The 23,748-nt window shown below is 36.3% G+C and overlaps 2 protein-coding genes across 52 annotated transcripts in view; one reads left to right on the top strand and one right to left on the bottom strand.

Moving 5' to 3' along the window:
- The window catches only part of rbms2a (RNA binding motif, single stranded interacting protein 2a), a 608,287-nt gene that overhangs the window by 194,108 nt on the left and 390,431 nt on the right, over nucleotides 1-23,748 (bottom strand). The gene's annotated exons all lie outside the window — the stretch shown is intronic.
- znf740a (zinc finger protein 740a) overlaps nucleotides 10,088-23,748 on the top strand; it is a 45,725-nt gene continuing 32,064 nt past the window's right edge. For 28 of the 50 annotated variants that reach the window (XM_087273057.1, XM_087273054.1, XM_087273042.1 and 25 more), the window contains exons 1-5: nucleotides 10,088-10,169; nucleotides 12,369-12,516; nucleotides 14,930-15,121; nucleotides 17,586-17,732; nucleotides 22,364-22,487. In XM_087273057.1, coding sequence (XP_087129183.1) covers nucleotides 12,472-12,516; nucleotides 14,930-15,121; nucleotides 17,586-17,732; nucleotides 22,364-22,487 — 508 coding nt within the window. In that variant the 5' untranslated portion in view covers nucleotides 10,088-10,169; nucleotides 12,369-12,471. Of the gene's footprint in view, nucleotides 10,170-12,357; nucleotides 12,517-14,929; nucleotides 15,122-17,585; nucleotides 17,733-22,363; nucleotides 22,488-23,748 lie in introns of all 50 variants that reach the window. The other 22 variants (XM_087273058.1, XM_087273056.1, XM_087273043.1 and 19 more) reach the window with 1 other exon arrangement.

The raw sequence follows: 23,748 nt of genomic DNA, 5'->3' as shown, positions 1-23,748 counted from the left end.
GTCCGTACAGAGAATCCAGCATTAATCATCTGTCATTCAAAGCAGGCAGTCGGAAGTAGGACATAATGAAAGTTATGGTGTGTTGCTCATACACAGCTGAAGGCAAATTTATTAATCCTCCTATAATATATATACTATAATATTTCTCAAGCGATACTTAGTGGAGCAAGGAAATTTTCACAGTATTTCCTGTAATATTTTTTCTTCTGGAGAAAGTCTTATTTGTTTTATTTCGGCTAGAATGAAAGCAGTTTTACATTTTTTTAAACCAATTTAAGGTCATTATTATTAGCCCCCTTAAGCAGTATTTGTGTTGGATTGTCTTCAGAACAAACCACTGTTATACAATGACTTGCCTAATTACCCTAACTTTATAGTTAAGATTAAACAATTAAGCTTTTCCAATAAAATCTCAAGAATTGTGTTGTCTCAGCTCATATTAAATAAGTAACTTGAACAAGCATCAAACTGGGCGGCACAGTGCCTCAGTGGTTAGCACTGTGGCCTTACAGCAAGAAGGTAACTGGTTCGAGTTCCGGCTGGAACATTTAGAATTTTGTGTGGAGTTTGCATGTTCTCCTTGTGTTGGCGTGAGTGCTCCGGTTTCTCCCACAGTCCAAACACATGCGCTATTGGGAAATTGATGAACTAATTTGGCCGTAGTGTATGAGTGTGTGTGTGTGTGTGTGTGTGTGTGTGTGTGTGTGTGTGTGTGTGTGTGTGTGTGTGTGTGTGTGTGTGTGTGTGTGTGTGTGTGTGTGAATGAATGTGTATGGGTGTTTCCCAGTCATGGGTTGTGGCTGGAAGGGCATCTGCTGCGTAAAACATACGATGGACTAGTTGGTGGTTCATTCCGCTGTGGTGAGCTCTGAAGTAGGGACTAAGCTGAAGGCAAATGAATGAATGAATGAACAAGCAACAAAAATGCATTTTATTTATTTAATATTTTAAACATTCAGATAAAATCTGTGTGGTTCTGGTTGAGCGCTTAGTTTCCGGGAGCAGCGCTTGCTTGTTAAAGAGACCTGCCTGACATGTTTTATTTTGTCTTTGTTGATAGTCGCCCGGCAACAGCGCTGCTCTCAGTTTTGATTGAAGTTAAACATTAGCAGAGTGTTTAGGGCACAAGTGGTTATACTTTCACTTAGGTGTCACAAAAATATAGTGTGTGTGTGTGTGTGTGTGTGTGTGTGTGCAGGGTTGCCAAGGTTACTCTAGGAATGTGTTCAATTTAGTTCAATTCATATTTATTTCTCTAGAGCTTTTACATGTAGATGGTGACAAAGCAGCTTAACATAGAAGTTCTAGTCCAGTTCAGTTCAGTCCAGTTTCAGAGTTCAGTTTAGTTCAGTTCAGTGTGGTTTAATTTTCACTGCTGAAAGTCCAAACACTGAGGAGCAAATCCAGGTTAAGCTAACTTAATTGATTTGTGTTGGGACAACATGAGGGAATTGTGTGGAACCATATGTGCATTTTTACAGTGTAAGTTAAAGTAAGATAAAGACATTTGTTGCCATGACTTTTTGTTATATTATTGTTTACAGTGTATAGAAATGCACCGCCACTGTCGCCACTGGCTTGCTTGGTTTGGGATTTGTGGAGCTGTACATACAAATACAACAACAGTGCAAAATACAGACAGTGCAAAATACAACAACATACAACAGCATAGTCTCAAAAAAAACAGGACAATGTAAAATTGGCTGTGTTGACAGAGATATGAACAGGTGTACGCGTAATTACATATGGGCGAAGCAGTGGCGCAGTAGGTAGTGCTGTTGCCTCACAGCAAGAAGGTCACTGGGTCGCTGGTTTGAGCCTCGGCTCAGTTGGTGTTTCTGTGTGGAGTTTGCATGTTCTCCCTGCATTTGCGTGGGTTTCCTCCGGGTGCTCCGGTTTCCCCCACAGTCCAAACACATGCGGTACAGGTGAATTGGGAGGCTAAATTGTCCGGAGTGTGTGTGTGGATGTTTCCCAGAGATGGGTTGCGGCTGGAAAGGCATCCGCTGCGTAAAAACTTGCTGGATAAGTTGTCAGTTCATTCCGCTGTGGCGACCCCGGATTAATAAAGGGACTAAGCCAAAAAGAAAATGAATGAATGAATGATTACATATTGATGCAGCATGCACTGCACTTTAACCAATTACCGTGAAACCATGATTATTCCTCAGACTATAATCGTACAACCAAAATCTATTATCGTAGCATCCCTAATTGTTACGCAGTTTAAAACATAACATATGAATGTGCGTGAATGTAGAAGAAGCCTACTTATGCCAAAGAGCTTAGAATCACCAAGAGGCGACACTCTAGTGCGATTTGGTAAACAGCCACTAGATGGCGCGGGGTGCCATTTTGGAATGAAAACTCCAATAGAATTACAGCATATAATAAGTCTGCAGTATAAACTTTTAAAAGTGCTGATGATTGTCAAAGTAAGTGTTGTATTGTCATCTTTCAGGTTGTATCTCAGCTTTAATGCACTTTTTAAATAAATAAATAAAAAACAAAGCGGCTGCTTGCCATCGCCACAGCAATAGGATCCAATGGAGAGCCGACCGCTTTCACTCCTAAATGGTGGAATCCGGCGCTGCTGCTGGGCTCTGCTGTTGCAATGAAACGTTCTATTAAATGTCGCCTCTCGGTCATTCTAAGCTCTTCGCTTAAGCAATGCACTGCTTTTGTTGTGCTTTAACATACAACATTTGAATATGTTTGTAAAAAAGCCACATTGTTCAATTGCACTGATGTTATGTAGTTTCAAAACACAACATATTAACATTTTAATGTAGACATCACTTATATTGCAGGTCATATCTCTCCGGCCCCTCATTTGGCATGCTTTTAATGAACTGGCCCCCATGACGATCTAATTGAATGGCCCTGTTCTCGGGACATCAGAGACTTATTTTACATGAACAGAACTGAATATGTGCAGGGAATTCATGAGCATAATGCTAATAGGAAATATGATAGCATTGATGATTTAGCATTGCAAAAGCCAAGATGTGCAGTTTTGCTTTGTGGTCTCTCACCCAAATACCCGAAATTAAACATTTTTCAGTGCAGGTTAGGCCATGTTGTGTCACTATGGCAATGGAAATCAATGACTGAACCTGAAAAACCAGTATTTCTATTTAATGACAGGGAATACAACTGTTATAAGAGCGCTGGATCACACAGTATAGTCAACAATTCGTCATATAATAATTTGATTATTTATATTTGTTGGGCTGCACGGTGGTGCAGTGGGAAGCACAATCGCCTCAGCAAGAAGGTCACTGGTTCGAGCCCAGCTTTGGCAGTTGGCATTTCTGTGTGGAGTTTGCATGTTTTCCCCGTGCTGGCGTGGGTTTCCTCGGGGTGCTCCAGTTTCCCCTTCAAGTGCAAAGACATGCGCTATACTTTAAGTGAATTGGATAAGCTAAATTGTCCGTAGTGTATGTATGTGAATGAGTGTGTATGGATGATTTCCAGTGATGGGTTGGAAGCTGGAAGGGCATCCGATGCGTAAAACATATGCTGGATAAGTTGGCGGTTCATTCCGCTGTGGTGACCCCATATTAATAAAGGGACTAAGCTGACAAGAAAATGAACGAATGAATAATATTTGTTATAAATTGTGAATAATGTTGCTAAATTTTAGGGTTTACTGAAAAACAAACTGAGATTTAATTGATTTTATTATGAATATGACTCCAGATCTGTGTATTACTGTGTGCTCAGTAAACGATTTTATTCTTACTATTATTTTACTATTTCTATTAAAGCCACAGTTCACTCTGCCTTGTAAAACAAAGTAAAACAGGGTTTTTGTTGGAAAATGTACACTTATTAATATGAAACCTAATCAACAAAATAAATAGATTAATAACAAAAACCTCATTATTTAGATTATTCATTATTATTCAGATATTGATGTTTCATAATGATTTACACTACATTTTTTGAATCTACCAAGCTTAGTTTCCAATGTTTACATTGCTCTACTTACATTAAATCTAAATCCCAAATATCAGAAATGACAACAGATTGTTAAGATTTAATTAATGTCAGTTTTAATGTTATTGATTCATGCACTTAGAGCGATTTTATTCATTCATTTTCCTTATTCATTTTCCCTGGTTTACCACAGTGGAATGAACTGCCACTTACTCACAGATGTATTTTTAATTTCAGGTGGTTTGTGTATGTGTTTTATGTTTGGTAAACTAATTTCTAATTGCATCTTTAGTGATTTTTCAACTAAATACGCTGTCTTGTTCTTGAGTTAGAGGTTTTTGCAAACAAGCACAAGTGGATTTAGCTGGTTTTGACGCAAAAGAAAATCAAATTTCTTAAAAAACAAAGAATTGTCATAAGTTAATTTTTTTAAAGCTATTTTATTTACTAGATAATAACATTTTCATTATATTTAAAATTAAAACTTCTAAACCTAATTATAGGAGCCTGATAGAAAATGCTCATTTACAAGAGAAGAGGTCTGATGGATCAAATTTTACCTCACATTGTATCAGCTAGACTGATTATGGGCATATGAATCCAAGTTACATATCTAAACTTAATTTAGCTCCTCATAATCCCTGAAATCAGCCAAGCATGTCATCAGCCAAACCTTGCAGACCAACCAGAAAGTGTGTTTTTTTCAGTCAGCCAGAGAGAATCCTCTAGTGGAAAGTAACTGTTACTGCACCCTGGTAAACTGAACGAGGATTCCGCAGTCATGTTCATTCTGGTGGTTTCGGTGTCAGTTGCCAAGCAAAGTCATGCTCCTGCATGTCCAAAGCAACCAGCTTTAAGCTCTTAAGAAAAGTAGTAAAAGCAATACTGAATGACTCGGCACGACACACATCCCACATACAGCAGTCAGCATCTGCAGAGGATCAAACACGCTTTTCAAATCTTTTGGTCCACTTTGAATGTTGACTAATGCTTACAGCTGAGGGCAAAAGTGTTCACCCCAAGTGCTGATTATTAAAAATAAACACATTTATAAACATAATAAATTTCTAATAACTTTTTTCATTACTTTTTTTGTCACAATGACAGACAAACATAATGTTGATATTTTAATTTATAATATTAATTATTTTGCAAGATACTATACAGTTTAAAGTATAATTTTACTATAGGTTAATTATGCTAACTAGGCAGGTTAGGTTAATTAGGCAAGTCATTGAACAACACAACAATAAATGAATAAATAAATAAATAAATAATAAATAAATAAATAATATAAATAAATAAAATGAATGAATGTATATATGAATGAATGAAAGAATAAATAAATAAATAAATAAATAAATAAACACATAAATGAATGAATGCATGAATAAATGAATAAATAAATTAATAATTTATTAAATAAATAAATAACAAATAAATGAATGAATGAATGAATGAATGAATGAATGAATAAATGAACAAACAAACAAACAAACAAACAAACAAACAAATAAACAAACAAATTAATTAATTAATTAATTAATTTTATGAATGAATAAAATGAATGAATGTATTTATGAATGAATGAATAAATAAATAAATGAATAAATAAATACATAATTGAATGAATGAATGAATGAATGAATGAATAAATGAATGAATGAATGAATGAATGAATGAATGAATAAATAAATGAATGAATGAATGAATGAATGAATGAATGAATGAATAAATAAATGTATAATTTATTCAATAAATAAATAAATAAATGAATAAATGAATGAATGGTTGATTAAATAAATTAACGAACAAACAAACAAACAAACAAACAAACAAACAAACAAATAAATAAATAAATAAATAAATAAATAAATAAATAAGAGAATTCCTTAGGGGCTAATAATATTATATATAATATAATATTGACTTAAATGTATTATAATTCTTTTAAAATGAACTGCTTTAGGAAATAATGTTGAAAACATTTCCTTTCTTTGTAAAATAGGACTGAATTTGCTATAATAATATAATAATTTTCTTATATATAATATTTGTTATGCAAAAAATTGTGAATAATTTTGCTATATTTCAGGGTTTTCTGTAAAACAAACTGAGATTGAATTGATTATACGAAGAATATGACTCCAGATCTGCATGACTGTGTGCTCAATAAACTCTAAGCCACAGTTCACTCTGCCTCAGAGAGTAATCTGAGGAAAAATACAAACATTAGACAAAATCCAGTTCATTTGGTTTCATTTTGTTTTAAGGTAAATATATCTGTTGTGTTCGTTGAACAAATATGTCGATGACAAAATCGGCACTATTTTTAGATTTTTAAGTGTTGCCTTTCATGTGGGATTTAGGTGATTGTGATTTGGATCTTTCTTGCATGAGTCAGAGCCAACTGCAGTTTCGAGGACTTGTCACGCATGAATACAAACAGCTAATACTACACTGTAAAACATGCTGGGTTCCACACTATTCCTTCATGTTGTGCCAACACAAATTGATTGTTTAATTAAGTGGATTGAACATAAAACAATGCAATTCATTCATTCATTTATTTATTTTTTGGCTTAATCCCTTAATCTGGGGTTGCCACAGCGGAATTTAACTTATTCCAACTTATCTAGCATATGTTATTATGGATGCCCTTCCAGCTGCAACCCATCACTGGGAAACATCCCAGAAAATATATGAATGTAAAAAATGTGTTGCCTGACTTCAAAATAAAGGACTAAAATCAATAAATTGTCCAAACAGATACTAATAGTGTCTTAGATCGTGTTCATATCAGTATAGGTGACCATAGTTCGAGGTGGACACCCATGACATGTGGAGTCCCACAAGGCTCAATTCTCAAATACATGCTCCAGCTGAGCCAATGAGAAAGAACCAAATCTCCCCCACAGCTATGCTGATGACACTCAGATCTACTTAGCCTTACTGCCTAATGACTCCAGCACCATTGACACCCTCTGCCAATGCATTGATGAATTTAACAGTTGGATGTGCCAAAACTTTCTTCACTTAAACAACAAGAGAAAACTGCATTTGGGAACAAAGATGAGCGAGGTGAATCCCATTAAACACGTGTGCTCTTATAAATATCTGGATGTTCACATAGATCGTTTGCTTACCTGGGGTGTGCAGCAGCGACTGCATTTTTTAGGGAGATTGAGAGTTTTTTGGGGTAAAGCAAAAACTTGTTTTTATTTTACAAAGCTGTGATTGAAAACATAATACACAATGGATTTATTGTGTGCTATGGAAACATTATAGTTCAATCTAAAGCTCTGAGGGCTGGTGAGGACAGGCATGAGAATCATCGGGAAAAGGGAATATCGATCCTTACAATCTCTCTATGAGCAATCAGTTCAGCTGTTGAAATATTAGCTGACGCCTCGCACAGTTTGTTTAGTGAGTATGAGCTACTGCCTTCTGGTGGATGATACAGTGTGTGCAGATATAATCGTTTGAAGAAAGCTTTTTACCTACATCAATTAGACTGTTTATATTTAATAAATCAGTTAAATTGATCATTTAATCAATTAAATACTTCAATTAGACTGTTTAAATATTTAATATTTGCCGATGGCTGAATGTTTGTGTTGAAGTCTGTTTCTGTTCAGTGTATGCAAATGTGGGCCGAGAGTCCAAGACAAACTTCCCCGTTGGCCGCCACGGGCCCTCAGACAAGCGAAGATGATAGTGAATGGTGGGGTGGGGGGTGATTGGGGAAGGGTGTTTGTGGATGAAAGTAAAGAGGGGGAGGTGGGGTGGATCACAGATGAAAGTAAAAAACAAGGGGGGGGGGTGATTGGTGAATCACAGATGAAAATGTAGAGGGGGAGGGGGAGGGGGGCGCGGATGATAGTGAAGAAGGGGGGGGGGTGCATGGTTGTTTCTCGGATGAAAGTGAAAAGTGGGGGGTGGGGGAGTGGGATGTTGCAGGGCTTTGATAATGTCTCTGGGGGCCCCCTAAATGTATGGATTTGTCCTGTCGTCATTAAATCACTAAATGGCCTAGGAGCTCAGTACATAACAGGTAAGCTGACTGAAACTTGAAATTCCAAGAGTTCAGTCAAAGCAGGACCAATTGGCATTCAGCTTAGAGTTGTAATCGGGCCATAAAAGTTAGGACCGATGGGGCCCGAGCTTGACAAGTACATTTTGATTGACAGCTGTTAAAAAGCCTAAACCTGTTTATTGACATTATCCAAATGTGCAAATACACACAGCTCTGTTGGCTTTTTTCAAGAATGAGTCGTTTATATGTGTTTTAACATCATTTATTTATAACAAATGTAGGCTATAGGCCCACACGGAATCTGCACGTGCAGAATTCTGCAGATTTTTTAGCCCATCATTCATTCTGTTTAAACTTGTGTAAATGTGTGTACATTTATATCTATTCAGTTTTTACATTAATTCAGTATATTTTTTGACTAATATGAAAATGTTCATTTGATTTATTTACAATGAAGTTCGTAGTAATATTTTCTGGCTTTTAGTAGAGATATTATATGAGAGACTTGCTTTGTTTACCAAATAAAGTGGACCTAATTGGATTTGCATGTAAACATTATATACAAGTTGAAAAGGTTTTACTTTTTAGTTCACAATTAAGGTTTTAGTTACGATACTCTCAAAATCATTCCGCTTAAATCCGCAGATTTTTAACAAAATTCTGCACAGAAATCGCAAAAAATGTCTGCAGATTCCATATGGCCCTAGCTATAGGCTGTTTAGAAGTTGGAACAGAGAAATAAAATAAGTCCTCAGTAACATTGTAACATCTCAGCACTCTAAATAGGCCGAGGCACATTCACTTAGCCTTTAAATTGGCCAACACACCAATAAAAATAAGTCTTTCCTATTAAATTCTAAATTATGACGAGTATTTGGCAATAACGAAATTAAGATAAAGGCTCTGCGGGATTTGTTTCGCCACTTCTCTTTACAATTTGCCTTTAAGGCGACGGTGAAGCTGAATATCAAAAGAATAATGGCAACACTAGCCTGTTTACTCTGTTATGCATTTCTCATTTCATTAATATTTAGTTATAATTTGAAAATCCTTCACTCACCAAGATTAAGCTATGTGTTTTTGTGGAGGAACATTATTGAATCCACTGTTGATGGCTTTATAGAGCGGTCCTGAGCTCACTGATGGTGCGTCCAGCAGCACTGAACACCCTTTCACTGCTGCTGCTGCTACTGGCCGGGATGCACTACTGATCTGGCTAATTTTGCAAGTTTTGTTTGTTCAGCTTCCACCAGCCAAGAACATCCATTTCATTTTCCTTGACAGCGATTTCAATATAGCGAGTGCCCGTCATTTTGTCAGCTTGCTGTACATTTTCTCACTCCGCAAAATTCACTCTTTTTGATGTCTCCGTCATCATTTGTTTCACCTTTGCAGGATGGGTTTTAATGTTGTAATAACCAATTGAATTGCTTTTATCGCGCAAATCGAAATGCATCACATGCGGACCCCGTCTGAAATGATAGAAATTAGGCCCGAACCCACCCGAACTTGCTGGGCCTAATTTCTATGATTTTAGACGGAGCTCCTCGCTGCTATAATCAGCTTCTAGGATTGATCAGATGTGCTCAAACATTAGGTCCTTTCACATCAAGTCTGGAGACACATCTGTTTAGCTGTGCTTTCTTGTACCTGTCTCTTTTACTCCTGTCTATGTAAAGCACTTTACCATTGTGTATGAAATGTGTTATATTAATAAACTTGCCTTGCCTATGGATAATAAAAAATAGTAAATAAAAACTTAAAATTTGTCCAAATTTCTTCAATACTGCTTATCTCAGAAACTATGAATCACGTAATTAAATGTGTTGAGATTTTGTCCCATCTTTTTGTCCAGGAAAGCAAATAAATGTGGGATGGGTGGGGTTTTCTTACCACTTTTACACTACATATACACTATTACTAAAATCCAAGCCTTGGTTTATTTTTAACAAGGGCCATTTTCTTCAGCAAATGTGTAATATTACCTCCTTAATCATTTATTCATAATATCACCAATTTTATGTCACGTAGTATCACACACGAACACCTTTTTTTGTGTTTTACTTCGCTCGCGAACACTTGAGTGACGTTGCAGCCAGTGTGCGCGTTCTCGTGGAGCTTTTCCGGTGGCGTTTCCTGTGTTTGTAAACTGACCTGAGCCGAAATAAAAGCGAATTTGAACACTACCAAGGTAAGATTCGCGAGCCATACACGTATCGCTTCGGTAGAAATGATTAGTGTTGTGTTTTTACGTCCTGAAATGGTGTGCCTCGCTGCGCTTTTAGAGGCCTCGAGAGACAGAGATGTGATTATAGAGAACCACACGAACACACGTTATCACACATGAACGCGTCTGAAATAAACTCCAGCTCGGACTAAATCACTGTTGACCGATGCGAGACTTGTGTTTAGGTGTTTAGGGCTGTTTAAAGACATCTAATAGAAGTGATTTGGTGTGTTAAATTGAGGATTGGTTGTTTGCGGGGGAGTTTGTGCGAACAGCAGCGCGTGAGATGCTGATGTGTGTGTGAATTATTATTATTTCACATGTACACTTGCATTACAGCATGCATGAATGTGTTTCAGTGATTTATTGTTAAAAGCATAATTAAAGTCCTGTACATGTGTTAAGGGAGTCTCTCTCTCTCTCTCTCTCTCTCTCTCTCTCTCTCTCAATTCAATTCAATAATTGCTTTATTGGCATTAGAAATGTATTGCCTAAGTGTGTGTGTGTGTATGTATATATATATATATGTATGTGTGTATATATATATATATATATATATATATATATATATATATATATATATATATATACACACACACACACACACACACACACACACACATATATATATATATATATATATATATATATATATATAATAAAAAATTACACACAATAAATAGTAGTAGTAGTAGTAGTAAAAAAGATATTTCTATATAATAATTAAAATTTAAATAATATATCATGTTATTATTCAATATATCATGTTAATATTGATGATTCATTTATAATAATCTAGATGTGTGTGTCCCTCTCTATACACACACACAAAGTTTTATTAAGACTTAGGTTAGTAGTTTAGCCACAAGGCAAGATTTTTTTTTACAGCACATAATATTTTACTAAGTTAAATATTTTTCAAGATGCGAGTATTCAACATAAGGTGCCATTTAAAGGCTTAATTAGGTGAAAGTTATTATAGAGGTACAGTTGGTTTTATATTCACACATTCGTTCATTTGGAAATCTCTATATTGTTTACCATGTTACTTTGAATATTCGATTGGAATTAGCATGCAAGTATGACTTGAAAACAACATTAACACTGTTTATTTGACTGTGAACAATGTTGTACTTTGATAGTCATTGGCTGCTAATATGATTTTGCTATTTAGAGTTTGAAAATAATACTTTCATGAAATTACATTATTAAGGGGAAAGTCCGAATGTGCGAATATAAAACCAACTTTACCTCTATAAAGTTATTTAAGCAAATCATTGTATCATTGTATAACAATTGTTTGTTGTGTAGCCAATAAAAATGTTGGATAAGGGGTTAATGATATTGACCTTAAAAGGTTTTTATATATATATATATATATATATATATATATATATATATATATATATATATATATATATAAATTTGTTTTTTATTCTAGCCAAAATAAAGCAAATAAGAATTTCTTGCAGATAACAAAATATTATCGAACACTGAAAATTTCCTTGCCTGTGAGCATCATTTCGGATAATATTTGCAAAACGAAATAAAAAACATTACTGGATAAAAGTGTCACGGTTTCACGATATTGTGACATGGTTACTGCTCTAAAATAAGTTCTTTTTAAATGTCTCTGAACATAATATATTTTATTTTAAGAAACATTTTAAATGTTTTGGAACCGTAAACACATCAGGCTAAATAATTTATGAATTTTCTTTATGAATAATTTATAATTTATTCATTATTTTATTTATCTGGGGTTGCCACAGTGGAATGAACTGCCAACTTATCCTGCATATGTTTTACGCAGCGGATGCCCTTTCAGTTTATATCAGTTTTATGTCTTCTAAATGCAAATTTGATCACTGTTTTGGAGCGCACTAGCTTATTGATCTCTTAACAATACTGATTCTAACATCTAAAGAACTTTATTTTAATTTCATGGGACCTTTAAAAATGTATTAATTTCATAATAATTTTGTTTTCGACTATATACTTATAACAAGCTTCTCTTTTTTTCTAAAACAGTCTGGCTTTGAGTGCCGCCTCCAGTGTATGAAAGCCTGTAGTTGTTGAGTTTTCCAGCCTGATCAGTTTTACAACACTTTGTTTTGTAAATGTCTCATGTTTCTTTTCTAATTCATCTCAGTCACTTCAAAGAAAAGCCATCGCCGCCTCATGATAGAGTCCGGTGAGATCTGTGTGACACTGGCTCTGAACTGACATCTGCACATCTCTTCTGTCTGAACTGCTGTCCGTCACCATGTCACATATACCCGGCAGCTCGGTCCGGGACCACATGAAATGGGTTAGTTTACTCTCTTTCTGCTTTAATTGACCTCCAAAATCCTGTAAAGCTGACTACGCATGGGCCTGTATATGCAGTATGATAATCTTGGATAAAAATTTCACGGTATTGTGATTACTGCTCTAAAATCTGCTCTTTTTAAATGTCTGGGTGAAACAACAACTACTTTTTTCCCCTTTGAACACAATATTTATTTAATTTAAAGAAACATTTAGCATATCTCGGAGCAGTAAACATGTCATAATAATAAATTCAAATAAAATAATTCAAATAAATCAATGATTTCTGCTGTCTTTATTAGTTTTTAAAAATGCAGATGTTTTCTATCATGGGCTGACCAGTAGCTTTTGATTTGGAGGCTCCTTTTCTGCCTGGACATACTGTTGCCCTAAAAAAAACCATATATTTATTACTGAAAATATTTGTGGTTTTAGAACCTTGAATTGTCCAAACCGCGGGAAACCTTGAAGCTGGTTATTGTCTCATGGGACAATGCTGGAAAAATATGCGATGTTGTATTGCGATAACAATAAAAATTGCTATTTAATATTTACATATTGAAATGCAATTTTTATTAGCTATTATTTTAATCCTTTCAATATGTGGTAACACTTTACAATAAGGTTCATTATTTAATGCATTTACTTACATGAACTAATCATGAACAACAGCATTTATTAATCATAATTAAACATTTACTAATGCATTATTAACATCCAAGTCCATGCTTGTTAACATTAGTTAATGCACCATGAGTTAACATGAACTAACAATGAACTACTGTATTTTCCTTAACTAACATTAACTAACAGGAACAAATACTGTAGTTGATGTATTGTTCATTGTTTGTTCATGTTAGTAAATGCATTATTTAACATTACCTAATGAACCTTATTGTAAAGTGTGACCCAATATGTAATGATCATACTAAAACAGGTTATTACTATGCAGTGCTGTTATCTAGCTGGGGAATTTTTTGTACATATTGGCATTGTATGACAGCAAATTTCCTTGATTATTACTCTTGAATGAGGATATACTTCCTAGGGAGTATAGTTCCAACTTTTCCTTTTCTGTCGGTCTTAGTATATGATGTAACTACAGAAAGTCCAGTTTTAAATAGGAAAATTATTGAATTATCGCATTATTATGGTCATTATTGAGCAAGATGCTAATGGTCTAATCCGATTCAATGATCTATGCTAAGCTAAGCTAAAAGTGCTCCCGCTAGACACAGAGATTAGCTGAATGAATTTAATAATGATCAAACTTAACTGTTTATTTCTAGGGTAGTTGTAAAATGAGCCTATTTTCAAAAAAATAGTGGAAGTGTTGCTTTAAGGTGAAAACATATAGACTTTAAAACACCATTAATGAGCGAAGACCTCAGCGGATATTCTGACTTTTTTTTTTCTCTCTCTCGTCTCGACTCCTAATTTATAAGGTAATAAGAACCTATTTGATTGGTCAATTTTGGGTTGAAAACCTATGTAGGCAACACAAATTCTGCACGTTGACTCGCATGCTTTTCCGCAAACACAGAAAAATGTAATTCAGCGTGTAAGGAGGCTGAGCATTGAAACGACACGAACCGAAACCAAAACTTTTAAAAGTGAGACTTTTCTTCCTTTCTTTTGTCCGTTCTTTCTTAAAGTGTATATTATTTTTCTATTTAATTACTGATGACTGCTTTGCAGCTTTCAGCATTAAATTGAATGATTTATTATATTATTTCGTTTGTTTTGTTGCAGAACTATTATTTTTTAAATTGACATGCATATAAAAACAATAGTACAAAATAAATATTTCTTACTACAATGCTTCATTTGTGTTTGATGCAAACCATCAATTTATTTTCTATAAAGTAACAGTAGGACTTCATATAGCAGATAACTTGCATTAATGCACATTCAAGGCAGCATGATGATGAGAAATATAATTCATTATTAGTATTATTGTCATTATCGTCATCATATACACTTTTTTTAATGATTCAACATTCATTTTGGAATTATTGCACACTATTAAGACAGCAGCATTAGTTAGATAGTTGTTTCTGGGTTTCGTTAGTCCCAATTGACGTTGTTTTCAAATACAATAAATCCCTTAATATACAACTTGTCAAATATATCATTCATTTTTGGTGGGTGCTCCTAAATTTTTTCTGGTGCTCCTAAATATTTCAGGTTGGGAGCACCGGTGCTACCAAGTTAGAAAGTTAATTTCGAGCCATGCATTGTATAAATAATTAAATGCAATTAATTCTTGTTAAATCTACTAAGAGTGTAGAATTTGATTGTAATGCATTAATGTGCACCTTTTGTTAGGCTGCTTTGAAATAATAATTATTGTGAAAAGCACTGTACAGATAAACTTAAATTGAATGGTTTTGTCTTTGCTCTGTTGTTTTAAGGCAGGGCTGTTGGGATGTGAAGCCGTATTGTCCAGCATGGCACTGATGCAGGCCAGCTCCATCGCTGCTCCCAAGAAGATGATGTCTCCGCTGGGTCCGGCATCTGCTCACGGGTCTGGCCAGAGGGATATGCAGGAACGTGGGACACAAGGACACATGGTCTTACCCACCAGCATGACCTGTCCTCCACTGGTTAGAAGACTACATAAAGCTATACTTGCAATTTGTTTATTTGTATAGCGCTTTTCACAATAACTATTGTTTCATTAGTTACCAGTGGTGGAAAGAGTACTGAAAAACATACTTGTCCAAAAGTACCATTACTTGCCCAAAAATGTAGTGCAAGTAGAAGTATCTGTTGTAAATATTACTTAAAGTATGAGTAAAAAGTCGCTCTTTTAAAAGTACTCAAGAGTAGTTAGTAGTGAGTATTACACTGTGAAAAGTTGATACAGGGATGTGTAAACATAACATTCTGTTGTGCATTTAGGCCCCGTTTACACTAGTGCGTTTTAGTTTTAAAACGGCGTTTTAGAATGAAAACGATCCGCGTCCACACTCGCGTTTTACCCAGCGTTTCTGAACTGCTCTCCGTCAACACCAAAACGCTGAAAACGCACATCACGTGACCACACACACACTCTCGGGCAAGCGCTTCAGCCCATCTACCCAGATGAGAGCTCTGCTAGTCGAACTTCTCATCAAGCATCTCCCGCTGGATCTAATCTCACTATATTTATTAAAAGTGATATTTCATTCATCTTGTTGTCTTTATCTAACGACATATTCCCTGACTTTGGTCATTGGAATCTATTACTTGTTCACAGGTAACGTGTTTTGGCTGAGCGCAAAGATAAGTTAATGATTAATGTAACCACGTAGCCTACATTCTGTATAGTGACTGATCGCTTGCCTTTATTTCCTATAATGTATAAACTTAATAATGGCCATTATCGATAAGTAAAACTGATATTCAGCAAAAGAGAGGGTGTGTTTCGTATTTTCACTGAAATTGAAAGGAGGCAGTTGTTATCGGCTCCGTTTTGTTATAAATATCCACACAGTGAAGATGACGCTCATATTATGCAGCGAGACGCCTCAACATTTCTACTGTCTGTTAAGTTGCTAATATTAAAATGAAGATAGGCAGTTCCTTAAATCATGTTTACATTTTTTTGTTGAGAAAGTGAAACAACGTAGCCAGGGTGAATGAAGTTATAAAGTACACTGTTCCCTTTGCAGATTTACCCGTGTCCTCTATAGTCTGTTATCAAACTGAGAAGAAGAGACTGCAGCCTTGATCCAACTTGCGAAGTCTGAATTTACAAGGAGAGGATGCGGGACTGAACTGTGTGTATTATGGCTGATTTATACTTCTGCGTCAAACGCCGGCGTATGCTACGGCGCTGATGCATAGCCCTTCGCCGTGGCCGTCAGCGTGGCTGACGTGCACTCCTCAAAAATTGTAACTACACGTCGCAACGACGCGTAGCGCAAGCTCTGTGATTGGTCGGCTTGGTATCGCTGACGAGTCTGGGCGGGACCGAGAGCCGCGCGAATGGCGCGAGCCTGATGGAGCGATTGTTTACAAGTGTGGAGTCCCGTGAAGGAGCTCCGGATGGAAAGTTTTGTTTTGTGTTTACCTCATAGTTAAATTTGTTGCACGTCCGCCGGTTCCTGCCTCAAAATGAGCGAGTTTGAGTCACTTGTACAACCAGGAAGTGTTCAGGAAACGCAAAACAGAAGCGAAGAAACTCGACACAGAGGAACATTTACACATCACTGCCAACTAGCGTTTCGGAAGTGTTAATGCAGACCAACAGAGACAGCGCGCAGAAGTGAGTTACGCCGGTCACTTGACGCAGAAGTATAAACCAGGCTTTAGGCTACTTAATATTGAGGAAAAGCCCCAATCAGAGAGGCGAATGTCTGCAGCCCTGCCTCCGTTTTCAGATGTCTCCGTTTTCCATCATCCATATTGAGACGGAGCAGCAGCGTTTTAGAATGAAAACGGCCTCTAGCGTTTTCGAAACGCTCCGTTTTCGGTGCTCGAGAACTCTGGCGTAGTGTGGACGGTTGGCGTAACCGTAGCAAAACTTATGCGTTTTCAAACTTAGTGTAAACGGGGCCTTCCTATATTCGTTTGTTCCTTTCAACCTTTCTTCTATTGTTCATTTGTTCTGTCCTTCATTCATTTGTTTGTTCATTCCTTTATTCATTTGTTCTTTCCTTCATTCCTCCTTTCGTTTCGCTCATTCATTCATTTGTTCGTTCGTTCATATTTTTGTTATAAAAAATAAAAACCTTCGGTCCTTGGTTCGTTGGTTGGTTGGTTAAATACTTTATTCCTTCATTCGTTAGGCATTCGTTCATCATTGCGTGTGAACATCTTCTTGGACATTTTTAAAGCTTCCAAAAGGTTTGCTGCATTTATAAATCGCCCATGTCTTGAGGTTGTTCAGTATGATGCGATTTGCTCTGTGTGCAATTTGATTGGACAGGAAGCGCTGGACAGATTTTTCTACTTTAGCAAGTAGAAACTTGATGTGTGTATTGCCTCTTCTTGTTGAATCGCTAAATCAATTTTAAGTCACCATGGACAAAAGCATCTGCTAAATGACTAAATGTAATGATTTGTGTGTTTGTGTGCCTGCAGCTTCTGCGGAAGGAGGCTGATTTTACAGCTCCCCGACTGCTGGATGAGAAGGAAATGAGACCCAGTGAAGACATGCAGCTGAAAAAAAAGACCAGGAAGTCGGGAACGCCCTCAAAAGTGCGGGAGCAGGACGGCCCGGCGGGGAAGGTCGGTGTGGGGGTGGAAGAGACCCGTTTTACTGTCCCGTCAATGGAGGTTGCAAAAAGTGCTAAGAAATAATCCCTTTTTAATCTTTTATTACATGTTAACAATGTAAATCCACTCAATTGGAAAACAAAGCAAGTCTCTCGTATAATAGATCTACTAAAAGACAGAAAATATTGCTATATTGTAAATAAATGATGTGAACATATTCATATTAGTCAATAATATTACTGAATTAACTAAAAAACTGAATAAATATAACTGTACACACATTTACACGAGTAAATAAATAGACTCAATGATGGGCCAGAAAGCTGCGGCCTAGTAATAATATGGAAGGATTCACCAGTACAGGATGTCCAGTCATTTTTGATAAGATAGCATAGAGTTTTGAGGTTTTCAGTGTTAGTTAAGAGCTTCTGCTGGTGTTTATGAAGGTGTTTGTTCAGATGTGATGTTGCAGGCGTGTATTGGGCATCCTGTTCATGTTAATGGTGTGTTTGTGATGTTGTGGGGGAGGGGGGTGGAGGTTTCGGTGGGGTGTGGGGCGTCTGTAAGGGAGGGAACACACACACTGTCTGTCACACAATAACTGTTATTGTGTGTTTGCACAGCAGCGATTTAAAGGGCTCTGTAGGGGTAAAGCTGGTTTGATGCTTGCTGTCTGGTTAGTTTCTGTTTAGGATTTTCATTTTGTGTGCGAGTCATATAAGAGAGAGTTACATTTAGTTTAATACTAATGTTGATTGCAGTTTAATTCTGTGCAACACACACAAAAACATGTCTGTGCATGTGTGTCTTCAGGTAGGGACTTTTACAAATGTCATCTTCTTTTGGAAATTAAATATAATTAAAAACAAATCACAAGGACATATTTTTTTTTGAAAATTAAAAAAAGAAAATAAAAGATTATAGAAAAAAAAATCTGAAATTTTTCCGAGTGATGTTTACCAAAGCAAGGATTTTTTTTACTGTATTATCTTAGCCTAGTTATCACTTTAAATTGCACTTTAAGCTGAATACCTATGCATTACAAAATAAATATTAAAATATTATATACTGTCATCATGGCAAAGACAAAAAAAAAAAGAAATGATTAGAAATTAGGTATTAAAATCGTTGTTTAAAAATGTGTTGGGAAATTTGTTAGAAAGTTTCTATATTTTATACACAGACACACACATTAATACATAAATTTTTAAATGTAAATAAATAGATTTTATTTATATAGACATTTTTGAATATTTGTATTTAAGTTATTTATTATATTTAGTTGTTTAAAATATGAAAATACTTCAAGCAGAGTTTTCAATTAAGGCAGGGGAGTCCAAACTCGGTCCTGGAGGGGGCGGTGGCCTGCAAAGTTTAGTTCCAACTTTAATTAGACACACCTGGGGCCTCATGTATCAACGCTGCGTACGCACAAAAACTTTGCGTACGCCAGGTTTCACGCTCAGAATCGCTCACGTTTGGATTTACTAACAATGAACTGAACGTGGGAATGTGCGCAGGTTCACGGCAGCTTTCTGGCAGGCGTACGCACATTTTTTGTGCGTGTCTGTTTTATTTCCATTGGCGACTCCTAGAGGCAGTTGTGTTAAATTCTTCTCTACAAAGTGTCTGATCCTTGCAATGGCAGCTGTATGAGACGGGTTCATATAGTAGGTATGTAAGATTTCCATACCATACAGTTGACCAGCTAAACATTAAAGCGCAAATTGCAGCAGTCGCAATGTAATCTGAGCGATCTACCGCACACACATTGCTATAAAGACACTATCTGAAGATGAATTTGCATGCGTGAATCAGAAACATTTCCATTCAATAAATGTGCAAATAAAATATGATGCACAAACTTATTGATGATTCCTACTTGTCTTTCTCTTGATAAATAGTGGGCAAAATCTGATATGTAGCGGGGGAAAAAAGAAGAAAGAATTTATCAGACGCTGGATTCGAGCCGAGTTTACGCTCGAATTTGTCTGTACATGATCTCATGCTTCTTATGAGGTGCGCCACTGAGACCGCTTAGGGTATTGCAACATTTTTCAGTTATAAACCAGACTACTTCTTTTTTTAATGCACTCAGTGCGATGTTCAGACCCAACTGTGTTAACCGCATCAGCTAAACTCTCCCACTCTATTTTTTTCTTTTGTTGTTAATTCCGGAGAACAAACTTGCAAATAACACCGCTTTTCTCCGGTCTACCTCCGAAAGCAGCACCTCCAATTCACATTCTGTTCAAAGTTTCTCTTCTTGCTTGCTTTTGCCGTTGCTTTTTCATTGGGTTTTGCCATTAGCATAGTCATTAGCATATTCATACGGGGGAGGAGGCAGGGAGGGGTTTTGCGCTCGTGCATGTTGCGCTCAGTTTCACGTTCATTCAGATGTACAAAAGAATATGCGTGAGATTCGGCGTACGCAGTGTTTCATACATCTGAATTTTTTTCTGCAATGTTTTAGTAAGATTTCCACGCAAGTCTTCGTACATGAGGCCCCTGGGCTGCGTCGGAAACCGCCTGCTACTCAATGAGTCCTGCATTTGAATTTAAGCGTACTACTTGGCCGTTAGAAAAGTATGTTCTATACAGTACGAATGAAAGGTATTAATGGAATTCTGATTTGAGGAAAGTAGCGAGTCATCCGGGTACTTCTCGCATACTGATTTTCGAATTCTATGAATCCCGTCATACTACTCGGCTTGCATACGGATTTTAGCGTACAGTATAGTATGGAAGTAAGCGGTTTCGGATGCAGCCCTGGCTACCTAATCAAGCTCTTAAGATGCTGTCACACTAGACTTCTCTCCCCACAGACTTCCATTTATACACACACGAATATGTCAGACTCGTGCGACAATTTTCGCAGTTTGCTGCGTTGCAAAGTTCAAGCTTAGTGAACTCTGACCTGCGAAATCGCAACACCTGACTGCATGAGACCAATCAAAGATAAAAACATGACCTCTCTGGAAAGGAATTTAAAATGTGGACCAATCGCTCGCTTATTTATTTGTCTAATCATCTTGTTTAATCCCGTAATTCTGTCGTACGACTGAATTTCGCTAGCTCAAACTTTAGTGTGACTACAGCTTTACTAGGCTTTCTAGAAACATCTATGCAGGTGTGTCTAAAACCTGCAGGACATCGGCCCTGCTGGACGGAGTTTGGGCAGCCCTGGTTTAGGGGAACGTGTTAGCTGATAGACTTCACTGTTTGAACTTTTGGTTTCTGTGTTGTATTAAACTGTGGGTCCAGTGGATGTAAATACAAGTAGTCAATTTGTAGATGGGTTTTATGTGACCACCTGTCACATGAGTCACGACTTCACGACTATAAGAATAAAATAATGCTGAATCATAACAGTACTACTACTAATAATAATCAATAAAATAGATTAAAATGCATTTTAATGCCAGGTGTAAAATCATTATCTATGAAAAGTCTCCATGGAAACTCAGTATTTGTTGCTGTGTGTTTTGTTTTCTTCATACATCAGTGGTTAATGGGATATTTCTGTTCAGCTCTCTGGTTTTGTCTCTTGTGTTCTGCAGATAAAAGAAGGTCATGCAGTGTAAGAATGATGTTGTTCAAGTAATGACAGATTTAACTTTTTTTTTTTAAATAGATTATGCCTTTATTGTCAATAGCTTGAATAAATACACAAAAGACACTCAAACAGGGATATTTTTAAAGTCCCGAACATCTTTGATATTACAGAGGCAAACTTGTGTGAACAGAAAGAGCGGCTTTAAAGCGGCTTAAGAGAGTCATAGCTGTGAATGGACTTTTAAAGTTCTTTGTCCATCAAGAAGCATGTTTTAATTTATTGTTAAGGTGTCATGGTCTGTTTTACATCTTCTTCAGTGTATGAGCATATAAATCTTTGTGATGTACATTATTATGGTGAAAATATAATCTTCCATACACAGTTGAAGCCGTACATTTTTGCCCTCCTGTGAATTTAATATTTTCCTTCAAATGTTTCCCAAATGATGTTTAACAGATTTAGGAATTTTTCACAGTATTTCCTTTAATATTTTTTCTTCTGAGTCTTATTTGTTTTATTTTGGCTAGAATGAAAGTAGTTAATTTTTTAAGTCATTTTAAGGTCAATATTATTCGCCGCATCAAGCAATGTTTGTTAGATTGTCAACAGAACAAACCACTGTCATACAATGACCTGCCTAATTAACCTAGTTAAGCCTTTAAATGTCACTTTAAGCTGAATACTAGTGTCTTGAAGAATATCTAGTCAAATATTATTTACTGTCATCATGACAAAGATAAAATTATTAGAAATTAGTTATTTAAACTATTATGTTAGGAAATCTAGCTTCTAGCATCTCTCCTTTAAACAGAAATTTGGGAAATATACAGGGGGGCTAATAGTTATGATGTCAACTGTATGGTAAACATGCATTTTGTTTTATGTGATGCAACATTTTGAGAGCACTCAACTAAAGCTTATTTTAGTAATGCTGTTTTTATTATTTAATAACTGTTCCCATATTATTCAAAAGATGAAATGAAAAGCTGATTAATAGAAGTATTGTATTTACCTCAAATGTCAGCCAATGGTGAGTTTTTCAAGATCTTCATTTAAGTAAATGTCTTCTGTTATTATTGTTTTGTAGGCCGTTGTGGATGAAAATGGAAACTGTCCACTTTCTAAAGTGCAGAAGAACTTTATCTGTGATCACTGTTACGGGGCCTTCAGAAGCGGATACCACCTGAAGAGACACATCCTCATTCACACTGGTATGAATAGCACAGATAGAAATAGATTTAGAGTGTCCCGGTGGAGCAGTGGGTAGCACGATCGCCTCACAGCAAGAAGGTCGCTGGCTCGAGCCTCGGCTGGGTCAATTGGCATTTCTATGTGGAGTTTGTATGTTCTCCCTGTGTTTGTGTGGGTTTCCTCCGGGTGCTCTGGTTTCCCCTACAGTCCAAACACATGCGCTGTAGAGGAATTGAATATGGTAAATTGGCCGTATTGTTTGAGTGTAAATGCAAGAGAGAAAGAATGAGTTTATGGGTGTTTCCCAGTGTTAGGTTGCGGTTGAAAGGGCATCCGCTGTGTAAAACATATGCTGGATAAGTTGGCGGTTCATTCCGCTTTGGTCAGCCCTGTTTAATAAAGGCACTAATCCGAAAAGAAAATGAATGAATGAAATAGATTTATGACACTCCTCTCTGGAATATTTGATTCTGATTGGTCAATCATAACATTCCAAGGGTGTGTTTTTCCCCGATAACAACCAATTAAATTAATAATACAGACTCATCTGAGTACTACAAATTATCCGGACATATATACGTATAAATCACTGTTTAAACACGGCTGTTGGACAGAAATGTGTGAATATAACCAGGTCCAATGGTAAAAATTAATTAAATGTGTTGATTATAATCAGACTTGATATGAACAGTCTGCAGAATCACTTTGATTGACATTCTCCCTTTGTACGGGTCATCAGAGGGGGAAAGCCCCGCCCACTAGTGCCTATCTCTCCCTCATTAGCATAAAAATCCCTTCACCATTACGGTTTTGAATCTGCTACTATGCTGGCACATAGGCATTTGTAGCTCCGCCTTCTTTTGAAAAGAGCACAATCTCATTTGAATTTAAAGCGACAGTCACCAAGACGCCACAATTTGAAAGAGAGTTATAAAACATTATTTGTGCTGTATTTTGAGCTGAAAATATACTCACTTAAGGGACATCAGAGACTTATTTTGCATCTTGTACAATGGGACGTAATAGGTCTCCTTTAAAGAAAAGTTAGTTTGAAACAAGTGCATGTATACAGTTGGAGTTTGCTTGTTTTGACACATTTATTCAAAATATATGGACAAAAATATTAGAATTAGAATTTTTTTTGGATGAGGCAAGTAAAAATATTTTCTATTGGTCTAACCGGGCCATTAGAAAAAAAATCCTCAGCTCTGTATAAGGCCCAATCCCAATTCTACACCTCAGCCCAGGGGTGCTCATTCTTGTTCCTGGAGATCGACCTTC

Source organism: Danio rerio, chromosome 11 (assembly GCF_052040795.2).
Source record: "Danio rerio strain M-AB ecotype USA chromosome 11, GRCz13ab, whole genome shotgun sequence".
Taxonomy (NCBI): domain Eukaryota; kingdom Metazoa; phylum Chordata; class Actinopteri; order Cypriniformes; family Danionidae; genus Danio; species Danio rerio.
Note: the sequence above shows the minus strand (reverse complement) of the source record. Positions and strands in the feature narration are given on the sequence as shown.